The 25195-nt window shown below is 25.2% G+C and overlaps 2 protein-coding genes across 2 annotated transcripts; one reads left to right on the top strand and one right to left on the bottom strand.

Moving 5' to 3' along the window:
- Positions 1–2703: 2703 nt before the first annotated feature.
- LOC122851044 lies at positions 2704–3355 on the top strand. Its single transcript, XM_044150093.1, has 2 exons — positions 2704–2814; positions 2907–3355. The coding sequence occupies exons 1-2, from the start codon at positions 2745–2747 to the stop codon at positions 3353–3355; spliced, it is 519 nt and encodes a 172-aa protein (XP_044006028.1). The 5' UTR covers positions 2704–2744.
- A 13381-nt stretch (positions 3356–16736) lies between these two features.
- On the bottom strand, positions 16737–24455 carry LOC122852789 (katanin p80 WD40 repeat-containing subunit B1). Its single transcript, XM_044152799.1, is given in 10 exon segments — positions 16737–18739; positions 18819–18938; positions 21299–21373; positions 21439–21838; positions 21841–22419; positions 22539–22595; positions 23017–23138; positions 23230–23735; positions 23808–24283; positions 24363–24455. Coding segments are annotated over 10 exon segments (2502 nt in total). The 5' UTR covers positions 24397–24455; the 3' UTR covers positions 16737–18606.
- Positions 24456–25195: the final 740 nt, after the last annotated feature.

Here is a 25195-nt window from a genome sequence, read left to right as displayed (position 1 = left end):
GTTTTTTTTAATTATATAAACATGAAAATTATTATTATTTAATAATTATTTAAATAAAACAGGTGGTTTTCTTTTTTTTTAATTTTTCAAAGTAATAATTTTTTCAATTGACTGATAAAAAAAATAAAAATTACAATGACTTTGGGTATATTTATATGAATAAAAGAAATGAAAATTAAAGCATCAATCTGTATAGTTCAATATAGTTTATATATATAATACGTCAAATAAAATTCCTCAATGTGTACCTTGCGCTCGATTTTACTACTAATGACTGGTTCTGTCAATTCATCATCAACGTAAAACAAGAATTGTACTTTCAATTGAATGGGATCAGTTAAACATTGGGGTAACATATCACGTATTACATTACAATAGTTTTTATTATTTTATTTTCATGTTTATATATATATTCTAGTATGGACTCTCGCCCCCGCAACAATTCAACAAAGGATCAACAAATATTGTGCCAACAATTCAGAATGAACTCTCATCGTAACCAGTTCTTTTCATCTTTAAAGGGACTGCAGGTTTTTTTTTACATTTAAATTAGAGACTATATTCATTTTTATATATTTAACTATACTATTTGTAAAAAAATATTCCTAATTTTACATTTAAAAAATTATTCACCAAAATTTTTAATGTAAATAAAATTTGTAAATTAAAAATGTAAAAAAAATATTAAATACTAAATTGATATTTATTTTTTTTAATGTTAATTATTAATTAACAATTTTTCAATTATTTAATTCAAAAATTTGGGCTATAAATATTGAATTAATATTTTTAAAAAAATACTAGATTTTTTTTGGCATTTGAAAATTGTTAAATTATTTTATAGACATTTTCCAAGTGTGTACGTGAACATGAATATATATAAGGTGCATTGTGCCACGTGCTCAAGATGTGTATTCATAAATATTGTAAAAAAAAAGGGGAATTGAAATATATGTACCAACGTATAACACCGAGTGTATACTCTGCGAGTTGTCGTAGTACGTTTGCACTAAGCCTTCGGTAATTGCCAGCATCACCAGGGGATCACGACTATGATCATGAGGGAGTTGGCTGCACATACAGAGCAACACGCGACTCTCTTTTGCTGATACATCAGTACACCATATATATGTACTCTTTTCCTGTTCTTTTTTCTTCACGCGATCAAGTTTATCCAGTGGACGTTTAATTACACCAGCGGGACATTGACATCTCAATAATAAAAAATACGACATAAAAAAAAAGAAGAAATTATTTTCTCATAACAAACGTTATCAATTCATTTGAACATATAGCTATTTTATCATATTGTTTCCTTAATTTTAGTCAAAAATATTTAAACATTCATAACAATATTCTCACGCATGCAATTTTTTTTTTATTTTCTATAATCCGTTGCTTTGAAATGTGTTTGCACATGTTTAACATCTACGCCCTGACTGTTTGCAGACAGTAAATTACAGCATATACAATACGAGAAAAGTAAAAAAAAAAAAAAATAGCGAGAGAGATGGGGAAATAAAAAAAAAAATATAAAAACCCTTTAACGCCTGTAAGCCGAATGAGACCCAACGCGACAGTCGGATTATAAGATGGGAAAAATGCATTTGTCCAATGGGCTTTAAATGTTACAATATATATACATATATATTTTTATTTCGAATGCTCTTTTGTGTTATTGACACTTTTTTTCACCCCTTTCAACGTCATCACTTGTCATTGATCCCTGTTTTAATATTGTACTCTTAATCACACCTTCTTTTTAAATTTATTTTATTTTTATTTAATAATTATATATATTGAATATAAAAAAATTTTAAAAATAATGTTTTGTGATCTTTTGAGCTGACTCACATATTTGATCAAATTACAATTTAAGATCAACGGTTTTTTGTTTACAACTAAGTTTTATTTTAAAATATTTTATATACTGGTTTGGTGTTCCCAAGCGGTCATCTATACAAGTGCTAACCGTGATTAGCCCTGCTTAGCATAGGTAATCGAACGAGAACCTGTGATTCAGGCCGATATGGACGTTGGTATATTTCGAGTAAGAAGAAATATATGTACGAAAGTTTTTCTCTTTTTTGCTAAATTGAAATGTCAATAAAGCTCAAGTATTTTCTTAGAGCGATATATACAGTGAGCTTTTTATTGTTGTGTGTTAAGTTGGATCGATAAAGTGAATAGTAAAAAATTGTCTGTACATCCTCTGACATTGTTGTCATGGTGACCAATCCAAAATGGCTGAATATAAGCGCCTGCGTTCTCAAAATTCCACGACTAAATCAATTCGCATACAATTTAAATAATAATCATAATAGTAACATTAAACTACCCTCTTTTTAAAATTAAAATAATTTTTTAAAAATTTATCATTTAATTTTTTTCTAAGATTTTTTATATATTTTCAATATGTTTATGATAGAAATTATAACAAATCGAAATATTTTTTAAATAATTATCGAAATTACTATAATTTGTAGAAAAAAAAATTAATTTAGATAAAAATCATTTCTATATCATAGTTAAAAATAAAAAAAAAAAAAAACATTTTCGATGATAAGGTGTTTTAATTATCCAACTCATTAATACACTTTCGCGTCATTAGTGTTTTATCTAGTCCAAATGTTAAATCGACGAAAATTTTGTATAAATATAACGAATTTCTTAATTTTAACGATCAGTTTATTTTATTTTTCTTCCAATACATACATGTGTATGCACTCAAAAATATTAGTAAAATGTTTAATTTTTTTTTGCTGTTATGGCTATTAATTTCAATGGACTATGGAAATTGCAATGAAATTATTGGTGAGTGTTAAAAAACATTTGTTAACTAGCTCAATATAACTATACATTATTAAAATTCACATGTGAATTATATTATATATATTTTTTTATAGAGCCAAAAATGGAATGTAATTTAACATTATTTACAAATAGCTCTTTTACAATATATGCTCATTTAACTGACATAGGTGCTGGAAATAATAACATAACATCAATAACTTTAAAAATTTCGAAAACAGCAGAAAGCAAAGATTTTGGTCCTGCTATTGATATTGAAAATTATGAGCCATGTTCAACAGGAATTGAATATTTACCAAATGACATAAATACAAAAATTTGTAAATTTCGTATTTATCCAGATATTTTTAAAACGTTGGAAGATAATGGTCGTCAATATTATGGAAGATACTGGGTGATAATGGTGCATCGTTCATTTGGTTTACCGTGGTCATTTAAATTTTATATGAATACTCCAGATTGGTGGATTATAAATAATTATACTACTCTTAACATGGATGATAATTCGTGGACTAATTATGCTCGTAATCTTAGATACTCCTAAATGATCATAAGGTATATTTATTTTTTTAAATTAAAATATAAATCACATGGTATATGCCTTAAATCAGAGTATTTAAATTAAATTGTTTTTTCTTAAAAATTATAATAATTTGAAATATTATTCTCAATTTTGACCTAAATTATTAATGATTTATTTTAAAAATTTTACTAATGATGTATGAGTGTCAATAAGTTGAATGATCAAAACATGTTGTTATCATGAGTCGAACATTCAAACAAGCATTATTAAAGTAGAACAAAAAAACATATTTTACAATATCATGAACAAAAATAACAAACAAGTTTTGGCAACTGTATGATAAGTAGATATTTTTAAAGTTGGTGCACAAACACACAAAATTCAAATATAAATTTTACACTGATAAATTACTTTGTAGAAAAAAAAATATCAAAAAAAAATGTTTAATTTTATTTTTCTTACGTGGTTATTTATTTTTATTATCTTTATAATTTTTTTTCTTTATTATTCAATCTTTTATTCATCATGGAAATTTCAATAATATCAATGGTAAGTTATTTTCAATTTAAAAAAAAAATATCTATAATTTTTTCACCCAAAAATTCATTGTTAAAATACAAATTCTAAGTATTTCCTTCTATTTTATTTTTGTAAAATTTTACTATTTAAAAATCAATGATTTCATGTTTGAAAATTCCAATAAAATATTTTCTATTTCTTTTAATTTTTTTAAATTCCAATTAACAACATTAAGTTTACAATATAATTTCAATGGTTTTGAAATTTTTTATTTAATTCACCGGCACGTACATGTAAACGAAGAGGGGAACAAGATCAGGCAAAAATAGTTAACGTCAAAGCGTGTTAACGTTGTATATATAAATCAAAATAAAAGGGCTCTGATGTAAGTTGGACCGGGGCGACGGCCCAGAAAAATCAGACACAAGTAAAAGACAGAGGGGAGCCTAAAAGGATCCCTGATGGGTCCAGAACTACCATCAACGAGAAGGGAGATTTTTTTTTAACTCGAACATTTCAAAGACCTGAAAGAGTTACCTGCAGTAGTCCCCTTTTTAAATTTTTTCTTTTTTTTTTGCTTCATTTGAAATACATGTGTATAATAGTTTAACATTGATGAGAAATCATTAAACAATTATTATGAGATATTTTTTTAAAAAATTAGTTAAAAAATTAATTGACGTGTCATTTTAATGTATGAATTTTTTTTCCCAAGACTGACCATATGTGTTTTATAAAAAAAAGGGTAAAAAATGTTTAATATATTTGTCAAAAAAAGGACTGAGCAGCAGGTCCAATACTTTTGTTCTCATTTATATTATCATTTTTCTATTTATTTATTTTTTTTTAAGCGAATTTTTTTTATCTGGAACACGTGGGATAAGTGGTAATTGATTTCACGGCCTTGATTTACGAGTCAACTATACAAAACACCGATTTTGGGGTAAAATCAACGATTCTTTAACCCCATCATTCCAACATGTGCCACACCCGTTTAATTTTTTTTTTTCTTTTCCTTTTTTTTTTTTTTTTGCGCTCATGAAAAAGAATTGGGAGAAAAATAAAGGGGTGCATCGATTAATTTCCATTTTTATCAGAAAAATAAAAAAGTTGAGTGATATCGTAAAAATCGAAGAAAAAAAAATGTCATGCTCGATAAAATAAAAAAATTGTATAGAAAAATTTATGTTAATATATGAATAGATAAATAAATAGTATATTTAGGAAGAAAATAAAATAAAATATCAAAAATTAAAGAAAAAAAAATTGTTATTTTAGTAAAAAATTAACATTAATAATTTGTTAATTATAAATAAATATTTAAAAAATTAAATCAGGGGCTTTTTAAATATTAATTTGACATTTTTAATTTTTAAACTTGATTATTGTAATAGTTTTTCAAGTATTATATTTGAAAATTTAAGCTAAATGTTAAATTAACATTTAAAAAAAATACAGGACTCATTTTGACATTTGAAAAACGTTAAATTTTTCCAATTTTCTAATAGCTGTATATGTGTGTATATGTTATTAAAATATTTTCACATAGAGATTTAATAAATCCTCCAACCCTTTGATGAAAATAAAATGTTTACCATTCCCATATTATATACGAATTTTTGGAAGTTTTCGTGGTGGTCATTGTGTACACAAATAAGAAAATATATTGAAGGGACGTTATAATACCCGCTGATAATCCGATTATGTTCATTTACCACCGGTGTATATATGTCAACGACTTGATGTCTGACTCAAATATACACATATTTATTAAAGGGTAAAAATAAATTTTGATTTTAAGGGTTATAAAAATTCAGCACTGTTTAGTCATAAAATGTCATTTAAATTATTTGATTTTTGTTTAATTTCGAAAATTGTATTTTCTACTAATTTCCTCAACAATCAATTTTATATTATTTATCATATTTTAAATTTATAAAATTTAAATAATAAAAAAACGTAACAAAATATATGACTGAAGATGATTTTGTAGACGTTTGAAATATCGAAACCGGGATAAAAGTTTGGCGGAGGCAAAACCACAGACCACATTTTTTTTTAATTTTTTTTTATCGCTTCCTGTCAAATTTGATAATAACACAATGTATATATAAAAATAAAATACCATCTACAGAGTTTGAAATAATAAAACGAAAGAAAAAAAAAAACAAATAAATAATTTGACCTACTATTTTTAAATTATTTTATATGCGCGAAAAAAAATCGAAATAAATGTTTGAAAAATCGAAATAAATATTTAAAAAATCGAAATATATTTTTCCTGTTTTTTCCATCGAAATAAAACAATATAATATAAAAATTAAATTAAAAAAAAATCAACTCAGTAGTATAGTATAAAATATCCATCAGATTTTCTTTTTACTAAACTAACATTTTTTTAAAAAAATATATATCATTTGAAGTTATATATATATTGTGTTCAAACAGTGCGACAACTCGTGTCATGGCGCCCAATACCAATGCAACAATTACAATAAAAATATCATGGGTAACATCAAGAGCATCAAGGAGGCAACAATTGATGCATGACAAGACTGCTTGGATAATTTCAGGGTCACGGGTGACGAAAATTGGATCGAATAAAACGAACAAAATAATGAATGAAAAAGATGAAAAAAAAAAAAAAAAAAAAGTATCCGTTTCGGCTGACAGACGATAAAAATCGACGATCTTATTCAAAGATATGCAACTCACACAACAACAGCGGTATTCTTTGATCTTGTATTTACATTTTGTCATTATTTTTTAAATAATTTTTTTATTATTTTTAATTTTAATAGTAAAAATTAGAAAATTAAAATTTCCTTAATAAATCAAATATGTTTTCAAACATATCTCATTTCTCATTGAGTATTTAATTCAATTGTCGCATAATATTACAAAAATTATTATTTGTATATAAACATCAAGAGATCCACCTTGAAAAAAAAATAAATAAATAACAACGAGAAGCATCATATTGCTTTGAATAATAATTCTGATGGCTTTCAGCTATTTTTTTCCAAGTTCTTTTCTGTTTGAAATATATATATTTTTTTCTATCACGTCAAAATTGAATAGCATTATGAGAGAAGGCGGATATAGAATAGGGTGTATTCTCACATTGATATAGCCAACCTTCATCGCATTGAGAAAGAGGCTAATCTGGTGATTCTGCCGGCGGCAGCATCACAACGTAAATGCTTATTTTCCCTTGTTGCTTTCTAAATCCTTCCTATATTGCCTTATACAAATTTATATATTATTCCTATACCATCGAACACCATTCAATCTTAATATCAACCAATTTTTCGACTAATTCAAAGCTATCCTTACCTCAGGCAATACTCCAAATTTTTAAATCATCATAACACGTATTAAGATATAAAAAAAAATAATAATGTTGCCAAGAGATAAAAACAATAAATACTACAAACGATATAAAAATTGTTTTAAAATTTTAAAATTACTAATTGATGAAATAACTACGTTTGCCAATTGGATATCCTGATGTGATTTTAACTGCAGTTTGAATTATCAAATTTATTTAACACTCACCTCAGCTTGTGTTGCTCCACATCAAAACCAATTGACAGTGGTGGTGGTGATAAAATGACTCCAATCCACATACTGCCCAAGCAATGTATATTGTCATTTTAACAATATCTTTTGACAATGCTGTTCTCAAGCTTCCTGTTGATAATGTTTTTTTTATTATTATCATGAGTAATAAGCATAAATTAATTTTTGTTTTTTATCAACTCACCTGTGATGAAGGAAAATACTGCTGTTATATTTATCCAAGATGTCCAACAAATGGTCCATCAGTAATACCATTACAAAGAAATACAAAGGACATCCATGATGCCTATATAAAAATACAAATAAACAAATATTAAAATTAAATTAATAAATAGAGCTAACACCTAGTGATTTTATTACTCATTTTTTTTTTCTGATACAAAACACAGATGATGTTGTCAGTCATCAAAGGACGCTCAACAACATCACACTGATAATCAATTAGTAATAAAAATATACATCTATATTTAACAAATATTATTAGCAATAATTAGTAGGCGAACAATTATAATTAAAATAAATATGAAAAATATATATCAATACATACATTATATTGTTATGAAGGTACCAAGGTCACGACAATATTCCATGACAAGCTCAAATATAATAAACTTGTATTCATCTTGATTATCAACACTTTTTTATATCAAAATAATCTTCTCCACTCACACCTTTAGATTATAATACTTTAACACTCTTTTAATATTTATAAAATTTATAAAAACATTAAAAACGAAGGAGACTTTTTTTTGCTCTTAATTAGCGTCCATACTAAATGACCGTTACGCAATTATTATTATTATTAGCAGCAGCGCTGTTATCATTGTGGCAGGAGCGAGAATTAATTAAAAAGCGCGAGAATATAATTTCAAATTTAAAAATACAAAAATTAAAATAATAATAAAAATACAAATTATTTAAATAAATATAAAAATTTTTAAAAATTTATAAAAGAGTTTAGCCACTTCTATTTATATGGCTAATTTTTTTTTACAAATTCAAAAGTAATTTTTAAAATGTTTGAATAATTAAAACACATATATTTTTAAGTCAAGACATATTTATATTATTTTATTTTTACAATGTAATGAAATAAAAACAGAGAGTAAAAAAAAATAAAAAATATATATATAAACCGTGACAATAATAAAATTGTTGGACAACGTGACGTCCAGTTTGAGGCATCAATCGCAGCTAAATGGCCAAACGGAAGTGATTGATAGCCATTGGTGGATACTGATCCGTGTAATTCGCGTGTATAAGAGGATCTCGTCAAATAACATTGTCCAACTGTCAAGAAGTTTTTTTTATTTTTAATTTTTATATTTATCCTCATCCAGCGTGTGCGCACTTTTTTTTCTACAATTTTTTTTTATACAATTTCTATTCATATACCTGTCTGAATCTGTAGCAGAGTGGAAAACCATCTGCATTTACGTATATCGGTCAATTGTAAATTCCAAAAAAATAAAAAATAAAAAAACATTTCAATTTCAAGTACGTATAATGTGGATGATACGTTTATTTTTTTCTTTTTTCAGGGGGAATTTGGAGAAAACTTTCAATATAGATTTCTTTTTTTTTTTTTTTTAGAGAATGAGCAGAGTGGCGTGACGGGAAGTCGTTTGGGTCAATGGGCACCATGGACAATAGAAGAGAAAAATAAAAAAAAATAAAAATGTGTGAGTTTCGGAAGTGTAAATGGCGTTGTGAAGGAAAAAATATATCGAAGGTTTTTTTGATGGCAATACATACTACCTGATGCCCAATTCATTTTTGGGTTGAAAATTGAAACGTAACATTGACGCATCGTTCTTTTTTACACCTTCTTGGAATTTAAATTTGTGACTGATTTTATACCTGATCAAAATATTCATTCTGGCTAAAAATGACTCTGATCAATCATCAGTAATTTAATTTTTTTTTTTCATATTCAATTTGTCAATTGACACATATTGTCAATAATAATTTTTCTAAATATATTTTTTTTATTGTATAATATTTGTTGGCACTTTTTTATACACTTTTTTTTATTTTTCACGTGAAGATGAACAAAGTCAAAATGCTGGAGGGTGGTCACGCCATAAATTGACTTCAACACGATCTCGTGAGAATCTTCAGTTTCTTTTATAATATTTATTTATTTTCTTATATTTTTTGACCTGTCGATGGACATTCAATATTTATACAAAGCAAAGGAAATTGTTTGATGAATATCAAATCAAAATATATATATATATATACATTGAAATAAATTAATTTAAAAAAAAAAAAATCAAGTCTAATTTAAAAAAAAAAAATTATTCTACTTATATTTTCAAGGGGAAGTTAATTTAGCACCTAGAAGACAGTTACGATACCCATCAAATGAACAACCATTTTTCTCAGTTATAGTGCCAACTTTTAATTTCACAGTCATTTAAATAACAATAATTCATATTGATTTACAACCAGCAATAAAAAAAAATTTAAACAATATCTTAAGTTAAATTTATTTATCAAAAAAATATATGTGAGTGTGTGTATTTTTTTTTTATTTTATTTTTGACATGATATTTTAAAGAAGCGCCGAAATAATATAAATATATAATTTTAGAAAAATTCCTATTCAATATTTAAAAATATTTTTAAATGATTCAAAGAGTTTATCAAAAATAAAAAGATAAGTTATATAAAATTGTCGAAGGGTTGCATATTAAGGCGTGGAATTCAAAATCACAGTATCACAGCATGATGTCAAAATAACCAAATGTCAACATTGTCGCCTGTCAAGGGGTTTATGATCGAATTATAGGGGAGTCTATAGATCACCCGTTGTGACTTTTCTTTTCTCCAATTACGTTTACAATGTATTTATACAAAAAAAAAAAAGAAATAATTTTAAATGTTGCAACAATTGCAGCTGCGTCTTTTAAAAAAAAAAAGACGTCATTCTGAGCCAATGTGTCTTTTGCTTCGCGGGTGTTTGACAATTGTTCATTTTACATATGAAAAAATGAAAAAAAAAAAGCTCTTTCTATAATTATTATGTAATGATAAATAAATGTAAAATTGTAACGTTCATTTTACGAGAATCGTAAATACTGACCGCACCTCTAGGCTGGACAATCTGCCAATTTTAGGATCTTGGTAATTTCAAGAGGCGGTCAGTCAATTCAAATCTCTATAGTTCAACACTTGACTCGACGATGGTCAGTAACCCTCTTTTATTCCTTGAATTATTTAAAAAAAAATTTATATATTAGTTTTTTTTTTTTTTTAATATCATCCGTTGTAATAATAAGATTTTTTTTTTTAAATAATTTTCTTGGGTTTTTTTGTTTTTACCGTCGGAAGCAGCTTGTCAAAGGACACCGACACGAAGATAGCTTCCATCCGCTGGTCTATGGATATAATCGTAACAATTTTTAGACAGAGTCTGTCGAGACAAACACAAACATTCATGTCGTAATAAAAAATAAATTTCGTCGATAATAAAATTCATCGTATGGGCGCACACGTGTTGTTTCTTTGGTACATTTGACGACTAAACTCAACACAATCTTGACTCATGCATGATATATTCTAAAAAAAAAAAAGTTCATCTTTTTATTATTTTTTTTTTTTTTGCGTGGTATGGATTCGCCTTTGCTGAGAAATCACAATCTTATTCCAAGCATTTTAGCTTCAGTCCCTGGAAAAACCAAGAATTTTTAAACACAATAATGCGTTTTATTTTTATTTTTTTAAATTCAATTAATGGTCTGTTAAAAACAGCTAAAAAAATATTTAACTATTTTTTTTTTTTTTCTCTACAAATTGACACGCCCATCAGTGTAATAAAAAAAAAAATTTGTAAGAGTTTAGTACAAAAATAAAAATTACTATGCAATATATATTTTTATTTAAAAAAAATAAAAAAAAAATTGTCACATCATCATAATAATTTAAATGTTTCTATATGATGTTCATGTATAAATGTAAAATTATGATATAGAGAAGAAAATTTTAATAAAAAAAAAAACTGAATCATTGGCGAGACTAAAGAGTCGAAAAGGAGTTTAGTATAAAAATGAGGTCTATTGGCATCACCTGGTACGATCATCCATCAAACAGTTATTATGTTATAAGAAGGGTGTAGCTTCCAGATAATTTTAGCATCTCTTTTTATCATTTATATTTTAACTTGGTGTATGATTTTGTATGTGGGGGTGTTCATGAAGCAATTTGTCCTCGTCACGTTTGTCTTTTTTTTTTTTTAAATATATCTCATGTGAAAAGGGTGAAACATCCAAATGAACCCCTTTTATTTTTTTTCTCATTTTTCAATTGACTAGAAAGTACATTTTTGGTGATAATTTATAAATAATATTATTAACTCGATGGTCATTAAATACACCCGGTGTTTTATTTTTTATTTCTTCGCAAGCTGAAGATTAATATATTTTTATCTATAGATGCTATATAAATGTTATATGTGGAGAGAAATATTTTAGACTCGGAGAAATTCTTCCGAACATTTTTTTACCCGAGCCTTATGGAGAAAAGGACCATTAGATTTTTCCTCGTCTGCGATTTCGGAGAAAATTCGGAGTTACTGTGGAAAAATTCAGAATAATCGCGGAGAAATATTTTCACCATCAGGGATATCAGATTGATTGGAAAAAAAAAAAATCTTGCCAAAGCAGGACATGTCTTGATAGGATTTTGCATATTGTAATCCTATTTATTGACCACTTTTGATTACTTTTTTCATTGAATGACATAAATGGGTTCATTGTAGTGGCAAGACAAATAATTTTTTGCAACAATGATATTTCAACTTCAACTGAATTTTGTTTAAATTATTTTCGTACTGTTTCAGCATGTCTTAAATTTTAAATATAACAAGTGTAATCTATAGATATAAAGTTATTTGCTGATTTTTAGCAGAAATTTTTACTTTTGCATTTTGTATGCGCCTGTGGTTAGTGATTTACGAGAAATACTTAAAAACTCTGAAATATTTTTTCTCAAGTAAACAATTTCCATTTTACATTTATTCTTATTATAATTATTATCAGAATAAATGTATAATAAAAATTGTTTACTTAAAAAAACGGTTAACATAATATAACTCTGAAATTTTTTTTATTAATTAATAAAAAAAATTTCAGAGTTATATTATGTTAACCGTTTTTTTTTTTTATGTATAAAAAAAATTAAGAACATAAGGCCAAATGAATAATTTCAAATTCTCGTTTTAATCAATTCATTGTTTTCATGCATTGTTAATAAAGCATTGAGTCATTGTTTTATATTAATAAAAAAACAAATAAAATACGGTTCATTGTTTTATGCCACCTACGCAAATAACAAGAATCGTCTTTTGTTGGCAAGATAATCAGCCCTTATATTCACACATAAGGTCAAAGTTTCACCGTTAAATAGCACTTTTCATTTGATTGTTCAACAATGATGACGTTAATAACCTTTGACTCAAAATAAGTACAATCATTTGTCTCGTATTTAATTAATAAAAAATATATTTAAAAAAAAAAAACAAATTAGTTAAATTAATCAATAATTAATAATATTTTTATTTAAAAATTATTACATGCGTATAAATTTATTTCATGAAATGCAGCTGTTTTCTTATTTTTTTCAAGTTTTTTCTAGTCAAAAAAAAATATCCAATCCCATTAGGATTCTCTTTCCACATACCTTATTCTATTCATGTCTTATTTTTGTTTACATTATACAAGAAAAAATATAAATAAATAAATAAAAAAAATTGCAAAATAACTCGTGCTAATTCGCCATGGATCATTTGAATTTTTCGTGGGCAATTACACGCTTACTTTATCCAGCTTTTGGACTATAAGACTCTGGAGCTAAGAAAAAGATGAGCAATAAAAGTAGAAACCAAAAAACTTGGTCATAACAATCAAGTCAGTAAAGAAACGTTCGCATCGACAAACCGCACAAAGAATATCGCAGATGTAGTCAGCTCTTTTGCATTATATTTTTTTTTTTCTTTATTTTTGATTATATATTATAATATTCTTTGAAAGAATTGCTAGGGCGCTGAGTTATTTTTTTTTTTTTACATATATTTTTATGTTTTTTTTTTTACTTCCTTCAGTGACCACAATCAACTTGTTCTTTTTTTTTTTTTCAAACTATCAATTCAAGACGCCGGATAATTTGATATCAATATGGTAATGCAACACCAACTGGACAAGGTATCCACAAAAGTCTCGTTATAATTATTTTATTTTATTTATATTTTCAAGTTTCAAAAAGTTGTTTTAAAAATAAAAGAAAAATTAAAACTTGATACTTGAAATTTTTGTTGTTTCAATATATATTTTTTACATGGTTATTTTTTATATTCTAACGAGACTTTAATAATTTAAACAACAACTAAATATTATTATCCTAAAAGTTTTAAAAATTAAACTCCAATTGTATTCATTTTTTTTATAATTTAATTTGATGCTATACCTATGTAATGATCCAACAAATTCACCATATGCATGATAAAAAAAATAATGTAGACTCTTGATGTTTCAAGTGTTTATTTCAAATTTTGGCAATTGCTTTAACACGCATCTTTTAGTGAAGTTCTATATTTTTTTTTATTTACAATTTTAAATTCCAATAAGAAAGGGACTTTCGTCATCCATATGGTGTTTTAAAACACGTGCGTGATCATTGAGAATTATATACCTTAGACATACTAACGAATATCCTCTGAAACTCTTCAACACGAAATGTTTTTTAATCCCTAAAAAATAAACAAAATATTAGGTAAATTTATATGAATTATATTTAATTTAATTTGACATAAATAAAAAATTAATTAAATAGTTGAATTATGTTTTAAGAAATTATTCATATAATATTAATTAACATTAATTAATTTTCTTTTTCTTTCTCCTTTTATAAATATATTTTTTTTTTTACTACTTGCAAATTTCCACCCTCGAATTGTCGTTAATTTCACCCTCGTAATACGATACACATCCCTATATTGCAAAATTCTGAGATCTCCTTGAATTGAAAATAGAAAATAAAAATATTTCATTGTTCGAAAAAAAAAAAAAAAGGGAACAAGGGGATAGTTTTTATAATAAAAATAATAAAATATAGTCAGACAAACCCACGATGCGCGCGAAAGCGTATAGAATATAGGGGGGTTTATCACCCTCGAATTTTATTTTACTAGCATTAGCCAATCCCAATGAGGAATATCCGCCTCTGTATAAACTCACCCTTGTTGCAATATATTCAAAGCTCAGCATAATTAGCCAATCGGCAAGCTTTACTGAAGGGTGGAATTTACAAAGAGGGGATTGATATTTTTTGATGAGGGGTTGTCGGAATATATCCACCAATCCAAGTACAGATTTTATAAATAATCGAAGAGACAAAATTACATACTGGAATTGACGTAAAAGGTTTGTCAATTTTTTTTTTTTTTTTCATTTCTTTTTTTACTGGTTTCTTTTTGTCTCGAAACAAAAAGATTTACTATTTTTTTTTTTTTTCATTTTCGTTAACAGCCATCTTTGTTGAACCTAAGGCTATTTAATGTTTACAAAAATCAATACTCTATTTTTTAAATTTCAAATTTAAATTACAAAAAATATATAGAGTTGTAAAAATTAAGTGGGAAATGTTAATTTAACGTATTTAAAAATGTTTTAAATTCATTCAAAGAAATTTAATATTTAAAAAATTATTAACATCTACCATTTTCCCTCTAACTCAATAATATTAAAAAAAAAAAAATCAAATACCCACAATAATGAATAAATTCATTTACTTCAAACTACTTTTTAATATCCAAAAAATAAATTTACAACTTTCGAAAAAAAATTTAAAGCCCTAAATCATTTAATCAATTTTTTTTCTCCTGTTTAACAACAATGTATAAAAAAAAAAGTATAAAAAACATGGATAATCCGAGAAAATTGCTCCCACCGTACTCCCACAAGAAGGAAGAATGTACTTACATGAAAAAAAATATAAAAAAAAAAATATATATATAATAAAAAATCTTATAAGAGATACAGATGAGTAGATAGTGTTCATAAATTTTGTTAGAAAAAAAAAATAAAAAGGTATATAGCTAGTTGAAAAATAAGCAAATTTTCTTATGGCTTTGAGCGTGAGTTAACAATACGATGGTGTATGAAAAGAAGAGAAGAGAAGAGTCGTGTGTATACATGAAGATATCGTTTTCTTGAGAGGTAAAATATATATACTATAAGCGGATTATCCTCTTTGCTATGAATCTTCAAGTCTCTGTCCTTTCCTAAGGGCCCAAAAAAAAAAATTTATATTTTTCTCTAGTATATACTACAAATAATTCACAATTGTCAATGATTCAAGCTCTCTCTTGTATATATTGTCGGTGCTATTGTTACCGCGTTTTGTGAGAAAACAAAATTTTTGTCGCTCGAGGTGACGACAAGAAGGGACTTAACTTATATCTCAAATTCTCCGTCACAACAAAATATCCAATGTCTATATCTATTTTTATTTTTCTCTTATATATTTTTTTAAAATAACTCAATTTATCTTGTCATTCAATTCTCATTTTTCTACACCTGATATATACACTCTATTTTTAAAAATAAATAAACGAAAAACAATTGTCATTATCACTCAATTAAAAAAAAAAATCTCAACTTTTTTTTTTCTTTCTAAACTTTCACAATTTTCAAATAGAAAACAAAAAAAAAATACAAGAAATCAGATATAATTTCACGCTATCCATCGATCAAATTTACTCTTTTTTTTTTTTATTTTTTTTATATAAAAAAGTCACTCGTATTTACATCGAAAGATAAAAAATTGAAAGACTTTGACAAAGAAAAAAAACCAATCGATCTCGATCTTGTCGCGATACAACAGTAACGTCGGGAAAGAAAAAAAAAAAAAGTCATTTTAATCCGTAAAATATCACAAGTACATGGTGTTAAAAATAATAACAATAATAATAAATAATGAATAAAAAAAAATAAATGGGAGTTGATGCATGTGCCGCGTGCCGAGTGTTTGCCCATGCGATTTTATATTCATGGGATTATATGTTTTACTCTTAGGGGAGTGAGGTGTGAATCCTTTTTTTTTTTTTTCCATATATTTTACTTTTTTGGTAAAAATGTTTATACATTTAGTGTGTTATTACACAGTCCATGAGATATTTAATAGTCGTTTTCTTTTTCTTCATATAATTATAATAATTATATAAAAAATTACTATAAATTTTTACCGTAACAATTTTATCCATTATTCGAAAGTAAAAAAAAAAATAAATTAAAATGTAATCTTTATTTTTTTTTGTAAGGAAATTATTTATTATATAAATTTTTTTTTTATTTCATTATTGAAATCGTTAATTGTTTTTTATACATGCTTATTTAATTTTTAAATGAAAAAAAAATTCAATTATTTTGTCAATAACCAATACTTAAAAATTAATTTTTAAACTATATATTATTTTATCAACACCATCGTTAATCTCATGACGATATATTGCTCCCTTTTCTTTAGAAAAAAAAAAAAAAAACATTATGGAGTCAATTTTGTTTTTTGTTTGTTCATAATTACAAAAAAAAAAAAGAAATAAAAATTCATGCTGAGATTACAATCGAAGGCCAAAGCTCATTATTTTACATAAATATATAATTTTTTTTTGTTTTTTTTTAGGCATTTAATAATAATTTATCATGATTTTAATTATCATTATTATTGCAACACATATTTGCACTGTATTATCCCATATTCACACGTTTAAATATATATATTTATTATATTTAATTTTCACATTTATTCACAACTTAATTATTATTATAAAAAAAAATTATTCAACTTTGAGATAACGCTCATAATTTAAATTTTATAATTATTATCAATAAAACAAGATTAATTAAATCAACAATATTGTTAATTTTTATTTATCTTGTTAATATTTTATGTCAAGATAAAGAATTAATTGAAAAAAAAAAAATACGAGTTTTTACTCGAAATTATTGATTACAAATTATTCATGGAAAACGTAAGTAAAATTTTTTTTATAAAAAACAAATATCTAACAGAACATCACATAAATTTAATAGAAATAATTTTACCTAATTTTTTAAGAGGAAAATTACACACTGGACGGATTAGATGAGTTTTCTCTTTTCTTTTTTTTTTATGTTTACCTATTTTGTTTTTTCTATTATGATATGATGTTTATTACTATTAATTATATATAATATAATATTATATTTACAACTACTCGAAAATATTGTTTTTAATAAAAAATTTAACTACAAAATTTTTTTATACACGAGTTATTAATCGAAACACAAATAAGAAAAAAACAAAACTAATTTTTTTTAAAAAAAAGCATATTGTTTTTGTAATTTATTTGACATGTTATTTGTGTGTTAATAAAATGATAATTGGAAGCATCAGTGATTGAACTGAATAACAAATTAGCTACTAGAAAAAACTACAGAATTTTATTTCTTTTTAAATGATTTTATCAACGATGTATTTCTGATTGTCAAATTAATTAAACGATAATATTAGGCCTCCTATTTTTTTCTGAACACACAAATAAATTCAACGAAAAAAAAAATCACTACAATTGATAAATTCGAAATAGAACAAGTTGCTACTCTTCGCTCGAATCACAAATTTTTTTAATTCGATTAATCACGATTATAATAATTATTTACACATTATTTATTGTTTCTTTTAATAAAATACTCATTAAACAATGATCGTCACTTTGATAGCATTTATACTAAAACCAAGTACGATGATTTATTGTTGGCTTTCTTTAATAGAAGCGCAATGTCAATTAAAAAAAAATTAGTTATAAAATTGTCATACCTTATAATTGGTCTCATTGACATGATTAAAATAATTTACCCTCAAATGTGATGCTTTAATATATCATTTTTTTTTTCAGCATATCATGAGAAAAAAAAAAAAATAAACATGCAGACTTTTTTTTGAACCTTGATGATTATTTAAATATGTATTTTGTTTTGTTGATTATATAGGGACTAGCTGGCAAGATGTCAATGTACAAAAGCATTTTATTTAATCATCATCAGTCTCAATTCACTTGTTTGACATTTTTTACATTGCCATTGAGCACTTTTACGTGGCATTGGCGTTACAATCGCCTTTAAACGCCACGGTCACACAATTGAATTCATCATAACATTTATTTCACGAAATGCTATACCAATTGTACCAGTTGTTGATTGTTTTTTTTGTACTATTGGTCTTATTAATTCCAATTTTTCATAACACGCTAAACACTTGTGATATCTAGAAGAGAAAAAAATATAATAATTGCAAACAATTATTATTAAATTAGGCTTGATATTAATTGATGATTATCATTTACCTTTCTTCACGTGAAACATCAACACCAATTGTATGCAATGGTGCTTCAACATTTGATTTAATAACCGGTGAAAAATTTCGTAAAATTAATTTTAATCCAGCACAACCAACTGTCACATACCTGTAATTAAAATATGTATATTAATTTTAAATTTTTAACAATTAAAAAATGAATATGTTTAATTTTAAAAATTATTTGTCTTATTGTTTCTTATTTCGTTTCTTTTTGCGTGATAAAAATATTATAGAAAAAATGTATCCACCCACTGTGTTACGCCTTGTTGGATTTAAAAAAAATAAAAAAAAAAAGGATTTTTATTATTGTATGTCATCCATGTAATGATACTAATAAATAACATTGGCACACGCGATGATATTTCGTCATGCTCGAATTATTTGGTTCACCGATAAAAAGGGTTTCACGTAACATCTGAATCATCCGTGAATAATTTTAATAGTTACCCATGAATTTTACGTTCGATACACATATAAATTTATATTTATTGTATTTTAACTGTGCCGATATTTTTACAATAAAAAAAAAGAAATAAACGACAATCTGTGATTTTTATTTGAGAAAAATAAATAACAGAAAATATTTTTTTTAATAATAAATAACATTTATAATCAACTAAATGATAGTAATAATTTATTTTAAAAAAATTAGCGTATTAATTATCAAGTGGGATGCTATTTAGATTCAAAAAAAAAATAAATTATATTGGTTTTTTTTTCTCACGAGATCATATAGCGATGATGCTGTGTGACAAATCAAGCGTGAAAATAAAAGAGTTGTTATGCAAACGTAGTTGTTACACATGGACCTCGACATATTAAAATATTTACAGATGAAATTTACAATATAAACCAAAACGAATTAACTATATTTATGTATATTTTTATTGGATTAACAACGTTTTAATAAAATTCAAAATGTTAAAGTTAACTGATCATAACTATTAAAGAAAATTAAATTTTTAATTTTTATTATTTTAAAGCTAAAAAAATAAATATTCTCGAGTAATTATAAACAACTGCTTGTAGTAATTATCAATTTTAACAATAAAAAAAAAATTAAAAATTGATTGACGGGGTTAAAAACATAAGGAAGGTTATTTTCAGGTTGAGTAATTTTTAAATTAGCCGGATGCATCTCAACTGCCAAACAATTTCTCAAAATTTTCAAACATTTATTGTTGTTATTTATATTTATTTTATTTACAAACTAATTGACAATGATTTTAAGGGTAAAAAAAAAAATAAAAATAAATAAAACCGGAAATGCCTGTTACTGAATCGAAAAAGTGACTGACATTGATAATTTAAGTAACAGCTTGTAACTGAATATAAAAAATAATTACTCAAAATAAAAGTAAATAATTTACTTTAAAAAATAAACAATAATTTTTTTTATTTAAATTATATATAAGTAATAAAATAGTCCCTCTTGAAAATGAATATTGAACCCTGAATATCATGAGCTGTTAGACAACCAGTTAAACATTTGTATAAACCTCTCAAAAAAAAAAAAATATAATTCTCAACAAATAAAATAGTATAAATGAAATAAAATCCGAATGAATTATTGCAGTATGGGAATGGCTAATTTGTATTGGAAAAATTTTAACTGTCGAGTTGCTTGGGTCATATGGTTTTTCGAGAAAATTAGCCAAGACAATAAAGACACACTGACAGATGCAAATTTTCAAGTCTAGTTCATTGTGTACTTTTTTTTTAATACGCAGATCAAAAATTTTGTTTGAAGGGCACGCGACGTTCTCTCATATGACCCTTTTATTATTTTTTATTTTTTGAAATATTATTATTATTTTTTTGTCATTGTATCTTCTTGATGTGACATGATGATCGTATTATGTATTCAGTACACGTGGGGAGTGTCTACATTCATACTAAAATCATCATCATAAATAATAATAATAATAAAATTTATTTATGGTAATAAATAATGAAAATTTTTATAATAATAATTTTAATAGTTATTATCTTGATGATGTTGAAGGACTAGATAAATAAATTGCGTCAACAAAATGACCTCGATATTGCCAAAAAAGGAAAGGTATCTTACAAATGCATTTTTTTCTTTTTTTTCTTTTTCCCCACCTTTTGATTTTTAATTTTACATATTTATTTATTTACGAATAAATAAATAAGACTTGTTTTAATAATGTTTAATTAAAACTAAAAACTTTCACTATTTATTTGAAGAAAAAAAAAATTATGTGTATTAAAAAAATATAGAAAAACAAAAAAATTAGAAACAAAAGGAAGAAGAGATAAAGAAAAAAAAAAAAAAGTGTGATGAGTCTGTGGTTTGAGAAAATAAAAAACCGCAGACCACTACACTGAAATATTCATGCGGGACTTTCGTGGTCCCGTAACTTTTTAAGTCATTCACATCGTGACTGATTTTTTTTTTTTTTTTTTATGTTAAATTGTTATTTTATTTTATATGGTACTTACATTTCATATTTACTCTGAAGTAGTTCCGAGATTGGCCTTAGCAGAGAATTACAAATATCCAAGTTCCACATTGTTCTGTATAAAAAATAAAAATAATAATTATTTAAATAATAATTAAAATAATAATAAAAAAAACTTACGGTTTTAAATTAAGTACACCAAGTAAATCAACAATAACAGCTAAATCATTCATTGCAACAGCTGATTCAATTGCCGATTTCATATCTTTACTATGCCAAAGTGAATAAATAATTTGTAATGATCTTTGTCGATTAGTCAATACAGCCATCATTGAATCATGTCCTCTCATCATACTATTAATAACTTCAGCTTCTGACATTTCTGGTAATCCTTGACTACAACCAAGTCTCGTTGTACCACAATAACTACTAGTTAAAAAATCATCAACATCAAGACCAATTGGTTTATCTGGTGATATTGGTACAAAATCATTTTTTTCATTTAAATCAACATTAACTGTTCTTAATTGTGATACTCTAATATCAACTTTTGTATTTGATTGTACTGTTGATGTATTACAGTTGTTGGTCTATTTAATGCTGGATCAGATGGACTATGACGTATACTTGAATTAATTTGTACTGGATAATCACTATCATAACCATGTTCATTATCACGACAACTTATTTGACGTTTTAAATATTGTTTTGGTGAATCTGGACTTGGTGCACGATTTTTATTTTTTCCATCACCCATAACTGGTGTTACTGCTGCCATTGGTGCAACTCTTGATGTTAATGTTGAATTTGAACGTTGTGGACCCATTGGATAATGTGATGATGAATTATTTGTTAATATTTTTTTACCAATCATTGGTGTTATTGTTTGTTTTAGGGGTGGTATTGATGCATAATTTTTACCATTTTTAATAATACCATTTGCTGTTAAATTTGCTTTTATTTGACTTGTTGAAGTTATTATATTTTTTTGTATTGGTTTTATTGGATGTACACGTACTGGTGCTGTTTTTGTTATTGAAAATGATGGTAATTGATTTGTTATTTGTGGTGATAATTGTCCTTCATTATCAGTACTTCCAGTTGTACTTAAATTTGACATTGACGTTGAAAGATTTTGAATTATTTGTGGCTGTGTTGGATCTAAAGAAAAAAAATCATACAATTTATTTTTACAATCAAATAATATATATTTATTCTATGATGTATAACGATAAATTATTTAGATAATTTTGAATAAAATAATAATAATATTGACATACCTATTTCTTGAGGCTCGATAAAAGCCTCTAGTTCCGGTGGTGGTGGTGTGCGAGACACTGAAACACCGTGCAAATCATGCCCATTCAACGAATAAAACAACAAACAAACAAATTACAGTAATAATAATTATTTAATTGATAAATAATTGATTTTAATTTAATAGCTATTTTTCAACTGGATATTATTATTATACATAATAATTTTCAAGCTTCAATTTTAAATCAAATTAAATCAAATTAATATAATCAAATGGTATATAATAAAAAAAATAAAATAAAAAATAACCAAGTCATGAAAATTAAAACTCTGTTTTTTACATTTTTTTATGATTAAGTTGTTAATTAAAAAATTATTTATGCAAGCAACATTTTATTTATATTATTAGTATAAATTATTAGCTTGTTAGCAAAACTGCACACAATAGTATTTCTATGTAAAATGATATATTAAATTGTTATTTTAAATAAAAAAACTCACATGAACGATGAGGATTAAAAATATCATGATAATTTGTAACAACTGGCACATCTGAAGGTGTCACTTCATCCTCTGGATCAGTACTAGATTTATCACCCTCTTCAATTGTTTTAACAGTCATTCTAAATGACAAATAAAAATATAATTATATTATAAATAAATAATATAAATTAAAGCTGTATATTATTAATAATTTATAGAAAAATAAATTACTTGTGTTTTTTTGGTGTTTCTTTTGAAAAACTTTTACGTGTTGGATTACCATGTGAAAATGACATTGTTGATTGCGTAACACTACTACTATCATCATTAAATGGTGTTATTTTTTTTAAATCACAAACATAAAGTGATACAACTGAGCCATTTGAACTTGCACCAATAAGTTGTTCTTGTGCAATAGCAATATCACGAATTTTACCCCAACCAATTGGTACTGTATCAAGTGTTCTTGCTGGTTCCCAACAATATACTTTTAATACATCTTGACAACCAGCAAATAAACATTCACCACGTCCACTAAAATTTAAACAACGTATTGGTGTTGTATTTTGTTCAGTTGATGATACTAATTTAAATGATTCAAGATCCCAAAAATTAACTGTTTTATCAGAACTTCCACTTGCTAATAAAAATTCTTGTGGATGAAATTCAACAGTTGTTGCTGAACGTTTATGTTGTGTAAATTCTTTTAATTGTCTTCCAACACGAAGATCCCACAACTGTCAAGTAAAAAAAATTATTAAAAATATAAATATTTGATTTGTTTTATTTTTCTTTTGAAATAAACAAACCTTGACTGTTCCTTCTTCACCAGCACTTGCAATCCATTGTCCATCTGGACTAAATTTTAAACTATTAACAGCTTCATCATGTCCTTTATATGTAAATACACATCCTTTTCTTCTAATATCCCAAATTTTAATACCAGTATCAAGACTACCAGATGTTAAAAATTCACCATAAGGATGAAAATCCATACATTTTATTCCAGCTTTATGACCAGTTAATGTTCTTGCTAATTTAGCATGTTCTAAATCCCATATTTTTAAGGCACCAGTTTGAGATCCAGCACATACAAGATCTTCACTTTGATCAAATCTAACACATTCAATTGGTGTTGTATGACCACTCAAACTCATTATACAATTTTGTTTTCCAACAGCCCATAAATTTACTTTTTTATCATCACCACCAGTTACCAATACACGTCCTGATTTATGACCCAATGCAAGACAATTAACATTTGATGAATGGGCTATAAATTCCTCTGTAATAATTAATTAATTTTTTTATTTTATCAATATACTTGATAGTAATTCATGTCAACAACAAAAATAAATACTCACGTAGTTTCCAGGATCTTTTTGATGATGATGCCATTGTTGTTAATATTTTTAAATAAACTTTTAACAATAATCAACAATTTATGATTAATCTTCTTGATCAAACAAAAAAGAAAAAAAAAAAAAACAATTAAACTTTTTTTTTTGTTGAATTTAAACGTAACATTATCAAATTTATATTTAAAAAATAAATAATTTTATTGATAAATTCAACATTGACAAATTATAATCAAAAATTTATTATTCATTTTTTTGTCAATTTAAATATAATCCTTAAAATTTATAGACCAAATAAATTCACCTTTGGTTATTATAATTTTTTCAATACCTGTTTGTACAATGTTATAAAAAAAAAAAAAAAAAATTACAACACGTTTTTTTATGATAATGTCTTGGTGTCTGCGTGCTCTTTTTTGAAAAACATTTTATTTAATTTTTATCTTTTTTTATATATTTTTTTTTTCTTTTGATAAATGTGACGTTGAGTAAAAAATCGAAGTACATTTATGTATTGTAAATATGATTGAAGTGTATGTGTTTTGAGAGAAAATTAAGAGAGAGACTGAAAGAGAGAGAGAAATTTGTAAAAATGGCCACAATTTACGCGGTAAAATTTCGAATTTAAATTAAATGTTTATTAATTATTCCAATCATGCAATTAATAAAATTTAAAAAATAATAGGTACAATATAAATTACTGAATAATTTATAAAATATTCATTTATTTTAATTGTTTTTATATCATTAAAAAGAACTGTTTAATTAATTTATATTTTTTTTTCTACAAGACAAGATGGCGCCGAGTAAAAGAAAAAAAAATATATAAAGCATGTAAA

Source organism: Aphidius gifuensis, linkage group LG3 (assembly GCF_014905175.1).
Source record: "Aphidius gifuensis isolate YNYX2018 linkage group LG3, ASM1490517v1, whole genome shotgun sequence".
In the NCBI taxonomy this organism is placed as follows: Eukaryota; Metazoa; Arthropoda; class Insecta; order Hymenoptera; family Braconidae; genus Aphidius; species Aphidius gifuensis.
The sequence above is the reverse complement of the archived record's forward strand: the minus strand, read 5'-3'. Positions and strand labels throughout refer to the sequence as shown.

Bases quoted from the DNA above. Each gene is read 5' to 3' on its own strand.
- LOC122851044 (XM_044150093.1), top strand. From the start codon at position 2,745: ATGTTTAATTTTTTTTTGCTGTTATGGCTATTAATTTCAATGGACTAT. The intron at 2,815-2,906 runs GTGAGTGTTAAA...ATTTTTTTATAG, and splicing joins AAATTGCAATGAAATTATTG to AGCCAAAAATGGAATGTAAT.